The sequence below is a fragment of the Phyllobates terribilis genome, unplaced genomic scaffold (assembly GCF_046119375.1).
Source record: "Phyllobates terribilis strain yellow unplaced genomic scaffold, ASM4611937v1 Scaffold_9__5_contigs__length_417890890, whole genome shotgun sequence".
Classification (NCBI taxonomy): Eukaryota; Metazoa; Chordata; class Amphibia; order Anura; family Dendrobatidae; genus Phyllobates; species Phyllobates terribilis.
This window is the reverse complement of record NW_027362769.1, coordinates 111,284,360-111,305,180: the sequence shown is the minus strand read 5'-3', so window position 1 is coordinate 111,305,180 and position 20,821 is coordinate 111,284,360. Positions and strand designations below refer to the sequence as shown.

The window sequence follows — 20,821 nt, the reverse complement described above, 5'->3', positions numbered from 1 at the left end:
GTTTTCACAGTTGGCTTGTGAATATTACAATGCAATTACCATTGACAGATGCATGCGCATAAAGAATGCTATTTTTTTTTTCCTGCACTTGGCAAATCGGAAAATAATAATTGTGTTTTGTTTATGGCACAAGTTAGTTACAGCAACAAGGTTACAAATATCAATATTAACCATACCCTAACTGCGCCAATTTATCTCTGCTGGGTGGAAGAGTGTTTAAGTCGCGTGCAAAGTTTATTATCATGAACGTATTAACATCTTATGAAACCTGCAGGCTATGCATTTTGGTAGTTACCACTTATGCAGGATGAACAAGAGTGTCTTTGGTAGCAAATCTATTGTGTATGTTTGCGAAAAAGAGAATAAATATTTCTATACTGTATATCTGCTTTAGGCAGAGCTGGATTTATCATGGATCAAGGTAGGCATCTGCCCATAAACGACACTGGCACCCACTGTAACCAATCCGTGCCTCTTTAAATGTACAGTTAGTCCCTTATTACAGGCCTTTCTCATCATATTGATGACCGATCCTAGGGATAGGTTATCAATATCCTTAAGATAGGTCATCAATATCGTATCAGTGAGGGTCCAACGCCCCCACCGATCAGCTGTTATTAGCTTTGGAAGCTGATTACTGCACACCAACGCCCATTCAAGAGAGTATCGGATCTAACTACCTTAGGATGGTCATTAGTGATGAACGAGCATGCTCGTTACTCGAGATTTACGAGCATGCTCAGGTGCTTTCCAAGTATCTTCAGCGTCCTCGGGTGTTATGTTTTAGTCACTCCGTGCTCATGATTTGCGACTGTTTGACTGCTTTAATACATGTGGGAATGCCTGTTTCTTAGGCATTCCTCACATGTCTTAAAGCTGTATGGAAGACTATGTGGTGCCCATAATACTGTATGAAGGACTATGTGGAGCCATTATACTGTATGGAGGACTATGTGGAGCCCATTATTCTGTATGGAGGACTATGTGGAGCCCATTATTCTGTATGGAGGACTATGTGGAGCCCATTATTCTGTATGGAGGACTATGTGGGGCCCATTATTCTGTATGGAGGACTATGTGGAGCCCATTATTCTGTATGGAGGACTATGTGGGGCCATTATTCTGTATGGAGGACTGTGTGGGGCCCATTATACTCTATGGAGGACTATGTGGGGCCATTATACTGTATGGAGGACTATGTGGGGCCCATTATTCTGTATGGAGGACTATGTGGGGCCCATTATACTGTATGGAGGACTATGTGGGGTCATTATTCTGTATGGAGGACTATGTGGGGCCCATTATTCTGTGTGGAGGACTATGTGGGGCCATTATACTGTATGGAGGACTATGTGGGGCCCATTATTCTGTATGGAGGACTATGTGGGGCCATTATACTGTATGGAGGACTATGTGGGGCCCATTATACTGTATGGAGGGCTATGTGGGGTGCATTATACTGTATGGAGGACTATGTGGGGCCCATTATACTGTATGGAGGACTATGTGGGGCCCATTATACTGTATGGAGGACTATGTGGGGTCATTATTCTGTATGGAGGACTGGGTGGGGCCCATTATACTGTATGGAGGACTATGTAGGGCCATTATTCTGTATGGAGGACTATGTGGGACCATTATTCTGTATGGAGGACTATGTGGGGCCCATTATTCTGTATGGAGGACTATGTGGGACCATTATTCCGTATGGAGGACTATGTGGGGCCATTATTCTGTATGGAGGACTATGTGGGGCCATTATTTTATATGGAGAACTATGTGGGCCCATTATTCTGTATGGAGAACTATGTGGTGCACATTATACTGTATGGAGGACTATGTGGGGCCCATTATTCTGTTGGAGGACTATGTGGTGCCCATAATACTGTATGGAGGACTATGTGGGGCCCATTATTCTGTATGGAGGACTATGTGGTGCACATAATACTGTATGGAGGACTATGAGGAGCCCATTATTCTGTATGGAGGACTATGTGGTGCCCATAATACTGTATGGAGGACTATGTGAGGCCTATTATTCTGTATAGAGGACTATGTGGGGCCATTATTCTGTATGGAGGACTATGTGGGGCCCATTATTATTATTCTGTATGGAGGACTATGTGGGGCCCATTATACTATATGGAGGACTATGTGGGTCCCATTATTCTGCATGGAGGACTATGTGGAACCATTATTCTTTATGGAGGACTATGTGGGGCCCATTATTCTGTATGAAGGACTATGTGGGACCATTATTCCGTATGGAGGACTATGTGGGGCCATTATTCTGTATGGAGGACTATGTGGGGCCATTATTTTATATGGAGAACTATGTGGGCCCATTATTCTGTATGGAGGACTATGTGGTGCACATTATACTGTATGGAGGACTATGTGGGGCCCATTATTCTGTTGGAGGACTATGTGGTGCCCATAATACTGTATGGAGGACTATGTGGGGCCCATTATTCTGTATGGAGGACTATGTGGTGCACATAATACTGTATGGAGGACTATGTGGAGCCCATTATTCTGTATGGAGGACTATGTGGTGGCAATAATACTGTATGGAGAACTATGTGAGGCCTATTATTCTGTATAGAAGACTATGTGTGGCCATTATTCTGTATGGAGGACTATGTGGGGCCATTATTCTGTATGGAGGACTATGTGGGGCCATTATACTGTATGGAGGACTATATGGTGCCCATAATACTGTATGGAGGACTATGTGGTGCCCATTATTCTGTATGGAGGACTGTGTGGGGCCCATTATACTGTATGGAGGACTATGTGGGGCCCATTATTCTGTATGGAGGACTATGTGGGGCCCATTATTCTGTATGGAGGACTATGTGGAGCCCATTATTCTGTATGGAGGACTATGTGGGGCCATTATTCTGTATGGAGGACTATGTGGAATCCATTATATTGTATGGAGGACTATGTGGGGCCCATTATACTATATGGAGGACTATGTGGGGCCCATTATTCTGTATGGAGGACTATGTGGGGCCCATTATTCTGTATAGAGGACTATGTGGGGACCATTATAGTGTATGGAGGACTATGTGGGGACCATTATAGTGTATGGAGGACTATGTGGGGCCCATTATACTGTATGGAGAACTATGTGGGGCCCATTATTCTGTATGGAGGACTATGTGGGCTTATTATTCTGTATGGAGGACTATGTGGGGCACATTATTATGAATGGAGTACTTTGTGGGGCCCATTAAACTGTATGGAGGACTATGTGTGGCCCATTATTCTGTATACTGGTTAGCCCATGACTTTGTCAAAGTTTTTCATTTTGGCCCTCTGTGTGTTTGAGTTTGACATCCCTGCTCTAGATATTTTCTTTTGGCTTTAGATATTCTAAGATTAGTGGTAAGGGATGACCATCTTTGAAAAAAAAAAGTTTGAAAGTTTGCCCTACTTACAACGTTTGACTGAGTAAAACAAACATTTTTCATTACTGAAGTCAATTCAGCATTTCATGGATAGTGGCTGGTATTACAGCTTAGCCACACTCGGTTAAATGAGGGTGACCTACAATACTTTACAGAGACAGGGGCACTGGGTTTTGTTTGGAAAAAAAAATTGTGCACACTGTAAATTCTGTTTCAATTTTGCTTTTTTCAGAAACTTCCAAGCAAATTCAAGAAGATCTATGCAGAATTTGAAAATTTAATGGTGAGTAATGCATGTTCCAGTTAAGGAACACCTAGGGCTCGATTCATCAAAACTTTCATGCTAGAATTCCGATGTAAAAGCTTTGAAAAGTTGCAAAATTTAGCCACAACTTAGAGTTGTGGTCAAATGCTCAACTTTTGGTGTTTTCACGCCATTTTCTTCAAAATCCTCCAAAATGGGCAGAGCTGGGGCGGGACTGGAGTGTGGTGGGGGCATTACGCCAAAGCTTGTCTACCTCATGACAAGCTGTAGCATTGCGTAAGCCAGAAGTCTTCCTCCAGTTTGTTACTGGAGTAAGATGTCTGGCATAGTACACGGAGGTGCACACCACTCGTCAGATGCTCCAGATTCATGGAGAGGCGTGCACCTCTTTATGAATCAGAAGTGTCTAACTCCACCACGATCCCAAATCAAGACCAGTGTGAAAATAGCCAGTCTTAATGAATCTGGCTCCTAGTCTTTAACTATTTTTAAGACAAATTCAATTATTCTTGGTCTTAAAGAGGTTGTTCAGTACTTTTTCATTGATGACCTATCCTTAGGATAGGTCATCAATGTCTGATTGGCCGGAGTCCGACACCCGTCACCCCCACTGATCATCTGTTATTGGTGTTGATGGCCGCCGGCCGGAAGTACTCACTTGCGGGGCTGGCAGTCTTCTGATAGTGAGTGCCGCAGGGTGCTACACATCTGCCTCCTATTGATTTGAATATAAGATAGATGTTTACTACCCTGCAGCCGCCACTATCAGAAGACTGCCAGCTCCGCTATTGAGTACTTCCGGCCGGCGGCCATCAAAACCGATAACAGCTGATCAGAAGGGGTGCTGGGTGTCGGACTCTGGCCGATCAGACATTGATGACCATCAATGAATAAGTAGTGGACAACCTTTTTTTATGTTGGCAATACATATTGGACTAATGTCAGCCGAACTCACAGTTTTTAGTGCGACTGGTGACCACCTGATTTGTATTTAGATGTTCGGCTGACATTTGCTTGGTCAATGTCGGACAAAAAAATGATTGGGGCTGTTTCAATTTCAACATGACCAATCCTATTTTTCTCATGGGAGATAAGCTGCTGTCAGAGTTCCTCATTGACAACACCTGCGCTCTTAGCTGTGTACATACATTCATGTTTTCTAAATCCAAAACCAGGAATGTAAGCCGTAAACGGAGGACACATAGAAACAGAAGGCTTAGACGTCCCATCTTTTTTATATTGTCTATTGGCTTTGGATTTCAAAACTGTATGTAAAAATCTGAACTTGTCAACACACCCGTACTCTTGACCCACTGAAGATGATAATTAGTGATGATTATTAGGACACTTGAACTATAGCCACAGCCAAAATGCATAAATCCAAATACGGATCTGATGTAAATGTCAAGTAGATCTTTAACAATGCTTCTTTATTTTCAAGGATCCATCTCGAAATCACCGAGCTTACAGGCTGACCATAGCTAAGCTGGAACCACCCATCATTCCTTTCACACCGCTACTCATTAAAGGTAACTTTCTATCCTAATATAAGAGGTATAGCAGCAATATGGCGGATAGGTGTCACTGTATGTCATATCTCAAGCAACCAGTTTGGGTTTTTTTAAGAGAAAAAGTCATCGTTTCTCCCTTTTTTAGTTTGTCTAAAAACCCCAATATGGTCTGGTTGCTGGAGTGGAAAAAGTAAAAAAAAAAAAAAAGACGCCCCTCCATTCAGGACGGTGCGGAGTGTGGACTGTGTTGTGTTTCGTGGATATACTCGTTAGGTCTGGGGCCTGATCACGAGGGACCCTGTATATGTTTATTAAGTGACCAGATAGTTTAGGATTTTACTTTTTACAGTCAATTTGCCATGACACCATGAAGTAACGTTGGTTTAGGACAGTTTGCAATGAAAATATACTGTGTTGGAATGAAAAATTTTTTATATGCTAACCATATAACCTGAAAAGTGGTGATCCCACAAGTTAGTTTGCCCCAAGTCATTACGTTATATAAATTATGTATTTGTTTCTTCTCCGGTAAATTATACTTTGTAACAAACATGTTTATCAGTTTTGTCTTCTATATGCCCTTACAATGTACATAGGGTGAAAGGGGATGTCCAAGGATAAGTATTAGAGCAGTACAAGTACTCTGGTATATTAAAGGGTTGGTTACATTTCTATTGCTGCATATCCTTGTGGATGTTACAAATAACAAACCAGTCTATGCTTACCCTTCCCAGGTCCAGGGATGAATCTCCGCCACCACTCTTTTTTGACAGGATCCTGAGGTGACATCACAACTACAGCACATGTGACTTCTGCAGCCAATCACTGGTTTAGATGACACAAGCCATGGCCAGTGATTGGCTGCCTTAGCCACGTTCACTGTGATACTGAAGTCACCCCTGCAGCCAATCAAAAGAGAATGGAGCAGAGGCAGAGGTGAATTTAGGAAGGATGAGTATAGCTGTGTTTGTTATTTTCAATATCTGCAGCAATAAAAATGAATCCAGGACAACTCCTTTAATATATCAGAGTACTTATAATAGTGCTCTAAATTCACTTTATATGGCTAAATTATATCTAACCCTCTAGATATCTGTCAATCAGTATAGATCTATCTATCTTATCTCATATCTATCGATCTAATATCTATCTCATATCTATCGATCTAATATCTATCTCATATTTATCTTATTTTATATATATATTATATATCTATATAATATATGCCTTATTTTATATCTATCTATCTTTTTAGTTCTATTTTTTTAAACTGAACATAGTTTAGTAGAAACTTTCATTCTTTAAAGTGAAACCTTTACCCTAATTCCATCTCTCTCCATCCATCTATCTCTCCATCCATCTATCTCTCCATCCATCTCTCTCTCCATCCATCTCTCTCTCCATCCATCTCTCTCTCCATCCATCTCTCTCTTCATCCATCTCTCTCCCCATCCATCTCTCTCTCCATCCATCTCTCTCTCCATCCATCTCTCTCTCCATCCATCTCTCTCTCCATCCATCTCTCTCTCCATCCATCTATTTCTCCATCCATCTATTTCTCCATCCATCTATTTCTCCATCCATCTCTCTCTCCATCCATCTCTCTCTCCATCCATCTCTCTCTCCATCCATCTCTCTCTCCATCCATCTCTCTCTCCATCCATCTATTTCTCCATCCATCTCTCTCTCCATCCATCTCTCTCTCCATCCATCTATTTCTCCATCCATCTATTTCTCCATCCATCTATCTCTCTCTCCATCCATCTCTCTCTCCATCCATCTCTCTCTCCATCCATCTCTCTCTCCATCCATCTCTCTCTCCATCCATCTCTCTCTCCATCCATCTCTCTCTCCATCCATCTCTCTCCATCCATCTCTCTCTCCATCCATCTCTCTCTCCATCCATCTCTCTCTCCATCCATCTATTTCTCCATCCATCTCTCTCTCCATCCATCTCTCTCTCCATCCATCTATTTCTCCATCCATCTCTCTCCATCCATCTCTCTCTCCATCCATCTCTCTCTCCATCCATCTATTTCTCCATTCATCTATCTCTCTCTCCATCCATCTCTCTCTCCATCCATCTCTCTCTCCATCCATCTCTCTCTCCATCCATCTCTCTCTCCATCCATCTCTCTCTCCATCCATCTATTTCTCCATCCATCTATTTCTCCATCCATCTATCTCTCTCTCCATCTATCTCTCTCTCCATCCATCTCTCTCTCCATCCATCTATCTCTCTCTCCATCCATCTCTCTCTCCATCCATCTCTCTCTCCATCCATCTCTCTCTCCATCCATCTCTCTCTCCATCCATCTCTCTCTCCATCCATCTCTCTCTCCATCCATCTATTTCTCCATCCATCTATTTCTCCATCCATCTATCTCTCTCTCCATCTATCTCTCTCTCCATCTATCTCTCTCTCCATCCATCTCTCTCTCCATCCATCTCTCTCTCCATCCATCTCTCTCTCCATCCATCTCTCTCTCCATCCATCTCTCTCTCCATCCATCTCTCTCTCCATCCATCTCTCTCTCCATCCATCTATTTCTCCATCCATCTATTTCTCCATCCATCTATTTCTCCATCCATCTATTTCTCCATCCATCTATTTCTCCATCCATCTATTTCTCCATCCATCTATTTCTCCATCCATCTCTCTCCATCCATCTATCTCTCTCTCCATCCATCTCTCTCTCCATCCATCTATTTCTCCATCCATCTCTCTCTCCATCCATCTCTCTCTCCATCCATCTCTCTCTCCATCCATCTCTCTCTCCATCCATCTCTCTCTCCATCCATCTCTCTCTCCATCCATCTCTCTCTCCATCCATATCTCTCTCCATCCATCTCTCTCTCCATCCATCTCTCTCTCCATCCATTTGTCTATTTCTCCATCTTTCTATCTATCGCTATCTCTTTCTATTATCTGTCTATGTCCTTTTTTTTCCTTGAACAGAGATTAGTAGAAATTTACATTTTTGAGAGTGAAAACTTTTGTACTCTTTCTTCCTTCCTCTTGACCATCTCTCATTGTTACATTTTTTTACAGACATGACTTTTACCCATGAGGGAAATAAAACTTTTATCGACCATCTGATAAACTTTGAGAAAATGGTAAGTTATTTCTTGTTGTCTTTGCATGGGTAATCTGAAATATATTCAGTGTCCACAGGAAGGTGGATTGTGTTATTCTTGATAAAATGAATCAATTGTAACATATGCCACCCGGGAGATTAACAATAAACAGCTTACTCTAAGTACAGCAATATCAAGTATTTATTCCAAGATATTTGTCCTCTCCCATCTGTGAGCCGTTCTCATTTGTAATGCTAAATCACAGTTTAAGTAAAGTCATTATGTAAATTAATTCTAATTGAAATATTTAACTTTAAACATGTCTTTAACCTCTTTGGCTCATTAAGCTAAGTAACGTTAGTGTCTTACATAGCTTTGTGTGGCAAGTCGTTCTGGAATTACTTGTTGAGTTTTAGGACATAAGTTTTCTTTTCTTTTGTGTTCTGGGTTTTTGCTTTACCCCCTACAACCAACTGAAAATTGTAATTACCTTACTGCCAGGACTAATCCAGTCTGGAAATCTGCTAAACAGTATTTACTCATAAAGAGTATATTCATACTAGAACAAAATCAACATTTAGAGGCGATTTTAAAAAAGATTGTTATTTTTAATCTAAATGGGTTCAAAATTCTGTGCTGATTTATTTCTTAAAGTATCTTTGTACAAAGCTCCAAATCATCTGTATAAACTTAGATTTAAAATATCACATCCTGGCTGTGTGGAGCTGCTACTAGGGGGTGCTTAAGAGGTTACTGTATACTGCTTTCACATTAAACCTATAGGGGTTGTCCAAGCTTGGGGTGCAAGTCCGCTGTCACTCTATGTGACTGCGGACTTGTGAATTTTCAAAATGCACAGTGTGCGAGCTGTCAGGATTCTCTGGGACCTGGTGGGCGCTTGACTGCAAATGTGCGATTTGTATACATGCAGTCACGTACCTACTTACCTACTAGACATGCACGGCCTCACTCAATACAAGTGTATTGAGCGAGAACCGATATGTCTAGTTGGAATGTGGCCGGAAGTATGCAGTTTGCATACTTGCAGTCACATGACTGCCTGCTCCCGGCGCTGACACCAGAGAATCCTGACAGTGCGTGCTGTGAGGATTCACAAGTCTCCGGTCACATAGAGTTAATAATAATACAGTGTGCATAGGCTCCCTCTAGTGGTGACTAAAGATAGCCAGGATATTATATTTTACAGCAATGTCCGCACTGGGGATTTGGAGCTGTATTAAGATACATTAAGAGATTAATCAGTACATACTGTTGGTTGTAAAAGAGTATGGGGTTAAAAGTTAGATGTAATTATTTCTGGAAAGGTTAAAGATATCTGCTACTCTTCAAAAAAGAAATTGCTATTGTGTCTTTAGGTCTTATGTCTTATGTCTACAGCTGTATTTAGAAGGATCCATTTGTATGGAATCTGTTACATGGCACCCATAGAAATATGCATGCCTTCAATTTAATACATACGGAGTTTCTTTTTTCTAAACGATTCCATGAGAAAAAATTATGACATTTCCAAGCAGATTCCTTATTACACTGTTATTAAAGGATTATTCCCATCACATTAAAAAGTAAATAAACTTTTTTTTTTCATTTAATAATTTTGTCCAGCACTTAAAGTTATGAAACTTTGCAAATCAATTTTTTAGGGAATTTGTTTTAATTCCTTAATTCCTATAAAAAAATACATGTAAATTCCTTCCAAACTCCTGCTTTTTTTCCCAGAATATTTGCCTACCTTTAGTTGCGCAGATATCAGAACCTATTCATTTGGAGTACAGATGATGGCAGTGAAAGATTCAACAACTGTGTCTCACTAAGAGCGGATTCACATCAGCATATTCAGACTGCAGTGCCCAGACTGACCGCGGATCTCAAGACTCAAACTTACATAGACGTGTGAGGCTGTAGGTTGGGAGACCCACTCACAGACCGTAAAATAAGTTTGTGTGGAACTGGCCTAACTCTGGGAATAAGCTTCTGCAGGAGATTGTTCTGATTAGCACAAAACTGACAGGAGGACACAGATGCTGACCCACCACTGCCAGCATCTGTACTCCAAATGAGTATGTTCTGATATTAATACAGCTGAAGGCAGGAGAATAGCCTTGGGATAATCATGGGTTTGGAAGCCATTTACAAGCATTTTTTTAACACAAATCTCCAAATAAAGTGATTTGCAAAGTTTCATAACTTTTCATGCTGGACAAGATTAATGAAAAAAAAATTGAAAGCTTAGTTACTTTCTGGCTAAATTCACAGAAGCGTATAAAAATAGTCCAATTTTCATCCAGAAAACGATCAGATTCAGTCCATGAAAAAAAAAACGCTCTTCTTAACCAGGGCTGTGGAGTCGGTAAGCCAAATCTCCGACTCCAGCTCCAACTCCTCAGTTTCCATGACACCGACTCCAACTCCGACTCCACGACTCCGACTCCCTCATACATGGCTCATGTTTAAGTGATAAATTTACTGTAGCACAGATTCATCTCAGCTAAAAGTCTAGACCCTTAGATCAGGAATAGGACAGACATTTATAGGACATTTCATAACTTTCCCAAAGTCTTCTGAAAAAATATTCCCCCACAAACTGCATTGTACTACTGTACCCAATTTATTATATATTTTAGGAGTTGGAGTCGGTCCATTTTATACTGACTCCGATTCCGACTCCACCAAAATGGGCTCCGACTCCACAGCCCTGATCTTAACAATCTCAGTGCTTTCCGTGTGATGTCTGTTTTTTCAAGGACAGTAGTCGCACCGTAAATACGGTCGTGTGAACTTAGCCTTTAAGTGATGGAATATTGCTTGCATATTTCAGCACGCTTCCAATTCGGCCTCGCCACAAATTTTACTCCGGTTACGAGTCTGACGAGCGGGAGTCCGTCACGCCCCCATGCTGCCTCAACTCAGCCCTTTTTATCAAAACTGGGCAAAAATAGAAGAAAAATGCCAAAAGTTGCAACATTTTTGCGCTGCCAAAAAATTGCAACTTTTCAAAGCTTATTAAAACTGGCGTAAAAGCTTTGATGAATCTGGGCCTAACTTTTTTCATTCTCTTTTTACCATTGCTATGCTCCTGTAACCCTAAAATACTGGACAAGCAGGTTCTTTAGTGCTCCATATGGCAAAAAATATCTCTGATTGTCATTCTCTAGTCTTCAAGTCGCTGCAAGTATTCATCACTTCTCAGTTTCCATCTTAAGGGCATTTACAGGACTGTAAACTTTGTAGTCACGTTACAACCACGACACCAATGAATCTGATCTATCCTTAGTGAGTTAGTGAATATTTATAACAATTATGAGGTCATGGCATAGGCTTTAAGCATTGATGCCTCTGCTGGATCCCCGCACAAGACTCCATGTAACCGGTGGGAAGTTATAAATATCTGTCTGATACCAACAGCTGCTGGATATTGTAACAAGGAGTTATATAATATGTTATTATAATTAGCTGTGCGTGGAAAATAGAGCAGAATGAAATTGAAAACGTGTAAGTGAGTAACACTTATGTATAATTGTATGTTTCGTTACCTCTTCACATAAAACATTATTTTATCGGTCCTGATTCTGAGCAAAAAGAGGCCAAATTACTTTAGTTAAAAATAAAAGGTACAATGTAGGAAAATATATTTGATCTAATGACCAAAAGAACAACTCGGGGTTAATTAAGGAGTGGAAAATCTTTTGCAAAATGACTCCCTACTACGGCTCTGTGTAGGCTTAGGCTTGGACTGGCCCACCGGAGAACTGGAGAATCCTCCGGTGGGCCACCACCCTCTTATATGAGCAGTACTTGGCACAATATACTTGAATCACTATGTACAGACAAAGGCAGCATCTTATTCATCTAACAATCTACCCAGTTCATTGTTATATGAATGTGTGATTGAGGATAATGTCACATTTGCATGTAGCTGAAAAGTGGGGCCCTGGAGTTGGTTACTGGTGGGCCATTGGCACCCCAGTCCAATGCTGGATCTGTGTTGTACAGCGCTCATAGAAATCTGTAGGGTCATACTGTACTTCACAAAAGAGAGTTTTTTTTCCCATAGATTACAATGGAAAAGTCTGGGTTCACACCATGTTATAACAAAAAACCTTTGAAAAGCTTTTGAAGTATACATTAAATGCAGCCTGTGATGGATGCCGACCAGTGATATCTGGCTCTCATCCATTTAATAGATTCTATTGGTCTTATGTATCAAGACTCTCTGAAATAAAATTTGTCTTTCTTGCTTAAAGGGAACCTGTCAGCAGGTTTTTGCTATCTAAAAACCTGGTTAATTTGCATACTGCAGGCCAGATTTATAACTTGATTTTACAAATATAGATATAAGTTTATGGCACATCAAGGACCTTCTTATAATCCAGGGATTGGTTTATATAAAGTTATGGTGGTGGTTTAGGAGGGGCTGTGGAGCTGACAGGTTCCCTTTAAATAGCTTCGCTAAAATATAAGGTGAGCTCTTGTTTGATATGGGCAACAAAGATAATTTTTCTTTTATAGATATCTTTTATAAATCTGCCTTATAGAGTGCCAATTTATGATATGCCCATTAAACTGATGCCATATTATCTATAGGTCACAGATGCCACTGTTAGGCCTAGTTCATTTCACGTTTCAGCCACACATTCCTGACTCCGTTATGGGTTCCATCTTGAATGGACGTGTATCCGAGAGAGTTTTAGGCCACGTTCACACGTTCAGTGTTTTACATCAGTATTTGTAAGCCAAAACCAGGAGTGGGTGATAAATACAGAAGTGGTGACGTGTTTCTATTATACTTTTCCTCTGATTGTTCCACTCCCCATCTTGGCTTTCAAATACTGATGTAAAATACTGACCAAATACTAAACGTCTGAACATGGCCTTAGACATCAAGTTTCAAACATCCATAACATGTAACCTTAGACTCTGTTTGAGCTTTTTTTTATCCATTTTTGAAGTTGGAAAGAATGAACTCAGCTTGAAAATTTAAGCCAATTGCTATGTTTGGTGGGCAAATCTGAATCCCATTTTTTTGGGACCTCAGACAAACATATGGCGGCAACATGATACGACCATAGGCACCTGCTTAGTGCATTTAACACCTGTAGGCTTTAAAGTCATTCATTTAATGGACACGTCATGAAAGCTGTTGAGAAGGTCATGACATATCTGTTAAATGGATGCCTGTGTTGAATGTCAAAAAGTATACATGTAACGTATTCATGTAGTCTAAGCCATACTTTTCTGTATACTGGCAAGATTGAGGTCAGTAAGATACTCTTTTGGCCTCTATCTGGTAATACAGCCCTTAGGACATTCAACATGTATGTCAAGAGTTGTCCAATTTCAATTCATTATTAATATTACATAGCGCTTACATAGTGCCATCATATTCTGTAGCACATTACAGACATTATCATCAGTGACTCCATTGGGGCTCACAATCTAGATTCCCTATCAGTATGTCTTTGGAGTGTGGGAGGAAACCGGAGAACCTTAAGGAAACCCACACAACACGGGGAGAACATACAAACTCCTTGCAGATGTTGTCCTTGGTGAGATTTGAACACATGAAGACTGCAGTGCTAATCACTGAGGAGAGAGAGAGAGAGAGAGAGATTGAGAGAGAGAGAGAGAGAGACCACTGCAAAATTTTCATCTTCTCTGAATTTTCTCTTTATAGGTATATTTTTCAGTAAAATGTACATTGTTGTTTTATTCTATAAACTACTGACAACTTGTCTCCGAAATTCAAAGCTAAAAATTTCGTATTTATTTGCAGCAAATGAGAAAGCATCAAAATATTAAGAAACAGTGCTTTCAGACCTCAAATAATGCAAAGAAAACAAATTTGTATTCATTTAGAAACAACAATACTCATGTTTTAACTCAGGAAGAGTTCAGAAATCAATATTTGGTGGAATAACCATGATTTTTAATCACAGCTTTCATGCGTCTTGGCTGCTTTCCACCAGTCTTTCACACTGCTTTTGGGTGACCTTACGCCACTCCTGGCACAATAATGTAAGCAGTTCTTCTTTGTTTGATGGCTTGTGACTATCCATCTTCCTCTTGATTACATTCCAGAGGTTTTCAATGGGGTTCAGGTCTGGAGATTGGGCTGGCCATGATGGGGTCTTGATGTGGTGCTCCTTCATCCACACATTGATTGACCTAGCTGTGTGGCATGGGGCATTGTTCTGCTGGAGAAACCAGTCTTCAGAGTTGGGGAACATTGCCTGAGCAGATGGAAGCAAGTGTTTTTCAAGGATAACCTTGTATGCGGCTTGATTCATACGTTCTTCGCAAAGATTAACCTGCCCAATTCCAGCCTTGCTGAAGCATCCCCAGATCATCACCGATCCTCCACCAAATTTCACAGTGGGTGCAAGACACTCTGGCTTGTATGCCTCTCCAGGTCTCCGTTTAGCCATTAGGTGACCAGGTGTTGGGCAAAGCTGAAAATTAAACTCATCAGAGAAGATTACCTTACTCCAGTCCTCTATGGTCCAATCCTTATGGTCTTCAGCCTGGCTCTCCTTTGCTTCTCATTGATGAAAGGCTTTTTTCTAGCTTTACATGACTTGAGGCCTCTAGGAGCCTGTTACCAACTGTTCTTGCTGTGCACTTCACCCCAGCTGCCATTTGCCATTCCTTTTGTAGGTCACTTGATGTCATCCTGCAGTTGCTGAGTGACATTCGAATAAGATGACGGCCATCCCGGTCAGTGGAGAGTCGCTTTCGCCCTCTGCCAGTCTGTAGCTTTGTTGTCCCCGATGTCTGCTGCTTGACCTTGTTGTAATGGACTGCAGTCTTCAAAATTTTAAGGATGGAGGCAACATGACGCTCACTGTATCCCTCTGCTAGTAAAGCCAGAATTGAGCCCTTCTTTTCTTCACTCAAGACTTTTCTTTCCAGCTTCTTTGACATGGTTAAAAGTTATTTTTTCATTCTAATTACTTTTTGGCTATTCCTAGCACTTGTTTTGCCATCCAGCTTGTCCTATTGCAAGAGGATTGTGAAGACCACAGCAGTGTTTCTTATACTTTCCCTCGTTACATAAGATTTGGTTCAGGTGATCACCTAATCAGAAGCACATTAAGTAGAATGAGGTGGACGGTGGTTGGAATTCAACTGACACTGGAATGGAATGGCTGTCAGACATGTAGACATGGGGATTTTTAGAAAACTCTGCAGTGGTCTCTTAATTTTTGCCAGAGCTGTATATAATTATGTGAGAGAAGATTCAGTTTAAAGGGCTTTTACAATAATGTAATAAATTGGCCCCCGTCACATAATTCAGACTGCAGCCTGTCCTAGTCACGCGTCAGAATCACTTGATATCTGAAGTCAAATCAACAGTGCTAACTACTGAGTCACCATGGTATCCATGTTCATTTAAAAGGAAGAATAAAGCTAAGGGAGATTTGTAAGCCGGTCTTAGAAATCCATCTGTCCTAGCATTGAAAGCCAGGCAGTCCAGGTGAGGGCCATGCTCTCGCTGCCTTTATCCCTTCTGTAGAACTAATTGGGCTCTTTATAATCCTTTGAAACTGGTCTTGCCATAACATCGCAGATATTGGTAATGGTACTTTTCTTGTATACCTTATTTTGGAGCAGCTTATACCTTGGGTTATCTTCAGCGCCACATGCCCAAATATTACGATGTCATACATAGCCTAATTATGCCTCCAGTGTTTCTATAGACTTATCTATATGTAACCTATCTTTTTTTTTTTTCAGCGCATGATTGCAAATACAGTAAGAACAATGAGATACTGTCGGAGCATGCCCTTCAGTAAGTTGCATTTTCCATCAAAGTAATTTTGTGTGATTGTAGTGCAGGAGACACAATATTATATGACACAATTTCCATATTTATCATAATGACTTCGGAATCTGTTCTGCAGCCACTTTTTCTGTTATATTCGTAATTACCTGCCATCTTAACGTGATTCGGTGATTGTCTAATGACTGGCTGGTCAGACGCAGCACTGAATGTAAATTATACAAGCACAGACAAGCAAATTACATTTCCAGTTACTGCTTGCAAAGTCAAACCTGTGAATAAATTGAGATGTTGCACATAATCCTATTTTTTATGATTTAACTTTACTAGTTTATTATTACACCATTAAGTTCTTTTACATACAGCCAAAAAAAACCCTCAAAATCTCATAAATGCCCCATCTCAAACAACAAATGTTACTGGAAGGGTTTGGTAAGGTCCATACAGGTGTGATACATGTAATGGGCATGGATGGGGTATGACTAGATTTCTAGGTCACTTTATGGTCTGCCCTATAGGTTTCCCCAATTGGTCCTGTTGGCGCTCAGCGCTAAAGCATTGACAGTTTTCTTTGATTTCATTGGCTGGAGGAAAACAACTTTTACACCCACTTACTAATAGTTCCTCTAGTAATCACAGATCCTAAGGATTCCCAACCCTTACAAATAGTTTTCCTCCGGAGTTTAGGTCAAGAGTGGGGAACCTTTTGGATGGCCAGGCTGAAGTTTGTGACCATTTTTTCCCCTAAGATATTTTCTCAAGAATCAAGGTATCTAAATTGTAACAGGAACAATCAATATGTCCCTATAAGAGGCACGGCTATTAATCCCTTGTAAAAGTGAGTGGAGGTCTGCCCAATAGTAACAAAAAATATATAAAAAAATAATAATAAAAATAATAATAAAAGTGGCATTCATGAGACACACTCCTACAGTTGCACGAGACACACTACCAGAGACCAAATAACAGCCATACAACAGGCAATATTAGTGATAGTCATATACCCCCGGATCCACTACAACTACAAGCCCCTATGAACGGAAGATACACAGGACCCCAGAGCCCTTGCAACCGCAGAACGGCAGAAACAACGCAGGCGCAAACCTCACAAAGCCACAATAGTCATAGACCCCCAGTAACAGTGCAGACACAGATCTTAGAACCACTACAGCCATAGTAACCCTAGTATCAGTGCTGGAACCTACCCCCGGAGCCACTGTAACCATACACCCCCAATAACCGTGCAGGCACAGACACCCAGAGCCATAGCAGCCACAGAACTTCTGTAACAATGGAGGTAGATAACCTCAGAGCCACAGCAGTAAAAAAAACAGTAACAGGCACAAATAGAAACACTGAGATGAGGCCCAGAATCACTACAGCCACAGACCCCCCAGATCCACCAGAGCCACAGACCTCCAATAACTGTACATGCAGAAACACCATAGGGCCACTGCAAACACAAACCTCCAGTGACAGCGCAGGAAATTAAACCATAAGCCACTACAGTCGCAGACCCCGAGTAACAGTGCAAGCGTATACACCTATAACCACAGCAGACACAGATCCTCAGTAACAGTTCAGGCACCTACCCCACAGCCACTGGAGCTACAGAGTCAAAGTAACAGTGCAGGAATCTACCCCAAGAGCCACTGTGGCCACAGATCTACAGTAACAGTGCAGGAATCTACCCCAAGAGCCACTGAGGCCACAGATCTACAGTAACAGTGCAGGAATCTACCCCAAGAGCCACTGAGGCCACAGATCTACAGTAACAGTGCAGGAATCTACCCCAAGAGCCACTGAGGTCACAGATCTACAGTAACAGTGCAGGAATCTACCCCAAGAGCCACTGAGGCCACAGATCTACAGTAACAGTGCAGGGAACTACACCAAGAGCCACTGAGGCCACAGATCTACAGTAACAGTGCAGGAATCTACCCCAAGAGCCACTGAGGACACATATCTACCGTAACAGTGCAGGAATCTACCCCAAGAGCCACTGAGGCCACAGATCTACAGTAACAGTGCAGGAATCTACCCCAAGAGCCACTGAGGCCACGGATCTACAGTAACAGTGCAGGAATCTACCCCAATATCCACTAAGGCCACAGATCTACAGTAACAGTGCAGGAATCTACTCCAAGAGCCACTAAGGCCACAGATCTACCGTAACAGTGCAGGAATATACCCCAAGAGCCACTGAGGCCACAGATCTACCGTAACAGTGCAGGAATCTACCCCAAGAGCCACTGAGGCCACAGATCTACAGTAACAGTGCAGGAATCTACCCCAAGAGCCACTGAGGCCACAGATCTACAGTAACAGGGCAGGAATCCACCCCAAGAGCCACTGAGGCCACAGGTCTACAGTAACAGTGCAGGAATCTACCCCAAGAGCCACTGAGGCCACAGATCTACAGTAACAGTGCAGGAATCTGCCCCAAGAGCCACTGAGGACACATATCTACCGTAACAGTGCTGGAATCTACCCCAAGAGCCACTGAGGCCACAGATCTACAGTAACAGTGCAGGAATCTACCCCAAGAGCCACTGAGGCCACAGATCTACAGTAACAGTGCAGGAATCTACCCCAAGAGCCACTGAGGCCACAGATCTACAGTAACAGTGCAGGAATCTACCCCAAGAGCCACTGAGGCCACAGATCTACAATAACAGTGCAGGAATCTACCCCAAGAGCCACTGAGGCCACAGATCTACAGTAACAGTGCAGGGATCTACCCCAAGAGCCACTGAGGCCACAGATCTACAGTAACAGTGCAGGAATCTACCCCAAGAGCCAATGAGGCCACAGATCTACAGTAACAGTGCAGGAATCTACCCCAAGAGCCACTGAGGCCACAGATCTACAGTAACAGTGCAGGGATCTACCCCAAGAGCCACTGAGGCCACAGATCTACAGTAACAGTGCAGGAATCTACCCCAAGAGCCACAGATCTACAGTAACAGTGCAGGAATCTACCCCAAGAGCCACTGAGGCAACAGATCTACAGTAACAGTGCAGGAATCTACCCCAAGAGCCACTGAGGCCACAGATCTACAGTAACAGTGCAGGAATCTACCCCAAGAGCCACTGAGGCCACAGATCTACCGTAACAGTGCAGGAATCTACCCCAAGAGCCACAGATCTACAGTAACAGTGCAGGAATCTACCCCAAGAGCCACTGAGGCAACAGATCTACAGTAACAGTGCAGGAATCTACCCCAAGAGCCACTGAGGACACATATCTACCGTAACAGTGCAGGAATCTACCCCAAGAGCCACTGAGGCCACAGATCTACAGTAACAGTGCAGGAATCTACCCCAAGAGCCACTGAGGCCACGGATCTACAGTAACAGTGCAGGAATCTACCCCAATAGCCACTAAGGCCACAGATCTACAGTAACAGTGCAGGAATCTACTCCAAGAGCCACTGAGGCCACAGATCTACCGTAACAGTGCAGGAATCTACCCCAAGAGCCACTGAGGCCACAGATCTACCGTAACAGTGCAGGAATCTACCCCAAGAGCCACTGAGGCCACAGATCTACAGTAACAGTGCAGGAATCTACCCCAAGAGCCACTGAGGCCACAGATCTACAGTAACAGGGCAGGAATCTACCCCAAGAGCCACTGAGGCCACAGATCTACAGTAACAGTGCAGGAATCTACCCCAAGAGCCACTGAGGCCACAGATCTACAGTAACAGTGCAAGAATCTGCCCCAAGAGCCACTGAGGACACATATCTACCGTAACAGTGCTGGAATCTACCCCAAGAGCCACTGAGGCCACAGATCTACAGTAACAGTGCAGGAATCTACCCCAAGAGCCACTGAGGCCACAGATTTACAGTAACAGTGCAGGAATCTACCCCAAGAGCCACTGAGGCCACAGATCTACAGTAACAGTGCAGGAATCTACCCCAAGAGCCACTGAGGCCACAGATCTACAATAACAGTGCAGGAATCTACCCCAAGAGCCACTGAGGCCACAGATTTACAGTAACAGTGCAGGGATCTACCCCAAGAGCCACTGAGGCCACAGATCTACAGTAACAGTGCAGGAATCTACCCCAAGAGCCACTGAGGCCACAGATCTACAGTAACAGTGCAGGAATCTACCCCAAGAGCCACTGAGGACACATATCTACCGTAATAGTGCAGGAATCTACCCCAAGAGCCACTGAGGCCACAGATCTACAGTAACAGTGCAGGAATCTACCCCAAGAGCCACTGAGGCCACAGATCTACAGTAACAGTGCAGGAATCTACCCCAAGAGCCACAGATCTACAGTAACAGTGCAGGAATCTACCCCAAGAGCCACTGAGGCAACAGATCTACAGTAACAGTGCAGGAATCTACCCCAAGAGCCACTGAGGCCACAGATCTACCGTAACAGTGCAGGAATCTACCCCAAGAGCCACTGAGGCCACAGATCTACCGTAACAGTGCAGGAATCTACCCCAAGAGCCACTGAGGCCACAGATCTACAGTAACAGTGCAGGAATCTACCCCAAGAGCCACTGAGGCCACAGATCTACCGTAACAGTGCAGGAATCTACCCCAAGAGCCACTGAGGACACATATCTACAGTAACAGTGCAGGAATCTACCCCAAGAGCCACTGAGGACACAGATCTACAGTAACAGTGCAGAAATCTACCCCAAGAGCCACTGAGGACACAGATTTACAGTAACAGTGCAGGAATCTACCCCAAGAGCCACTGAGGACACATATCTACAGTAATAGTG

The 20,821-nt window shown here is 42.6% G+C and overlaps 1 protein-coding gene across 4 annotated transcripts in view; it reads left to right on the top strand.

Annotated features, from left to right (window-relative positions):
• Nucleotides 1–20,821, top strand: part of RAPGEF4 (Rap guanine nucleotide exchange factor 4) — a 370,796-nt gene that overhangs the window by 338,487 nt on the left and 11,488 nt on the right. For all 4 annotated transcript variants that reach the window (XM_073646933.1, XM_073646932.1, XM_073646934.1 and 1 more), the window contains 4 exons: nt 3,649–3,699; nt 5,123–5,210; nt 8,245–8,309; nt 16,023–16,077. In XM_073646933.1, the coding sequence (XP_073503034.1) occupies nt 3,649–3,699; nt 5,123–5,210; nt 8,245–8,309; nt 16,023–16,077 (259 nt within the window). The remainder of the gene's footprint in view (nt 1–3,648; nt 3,700–5,122; nt 5,211–8,244; nt 8,310–16,022; nt 16,078–20,821) is intronic.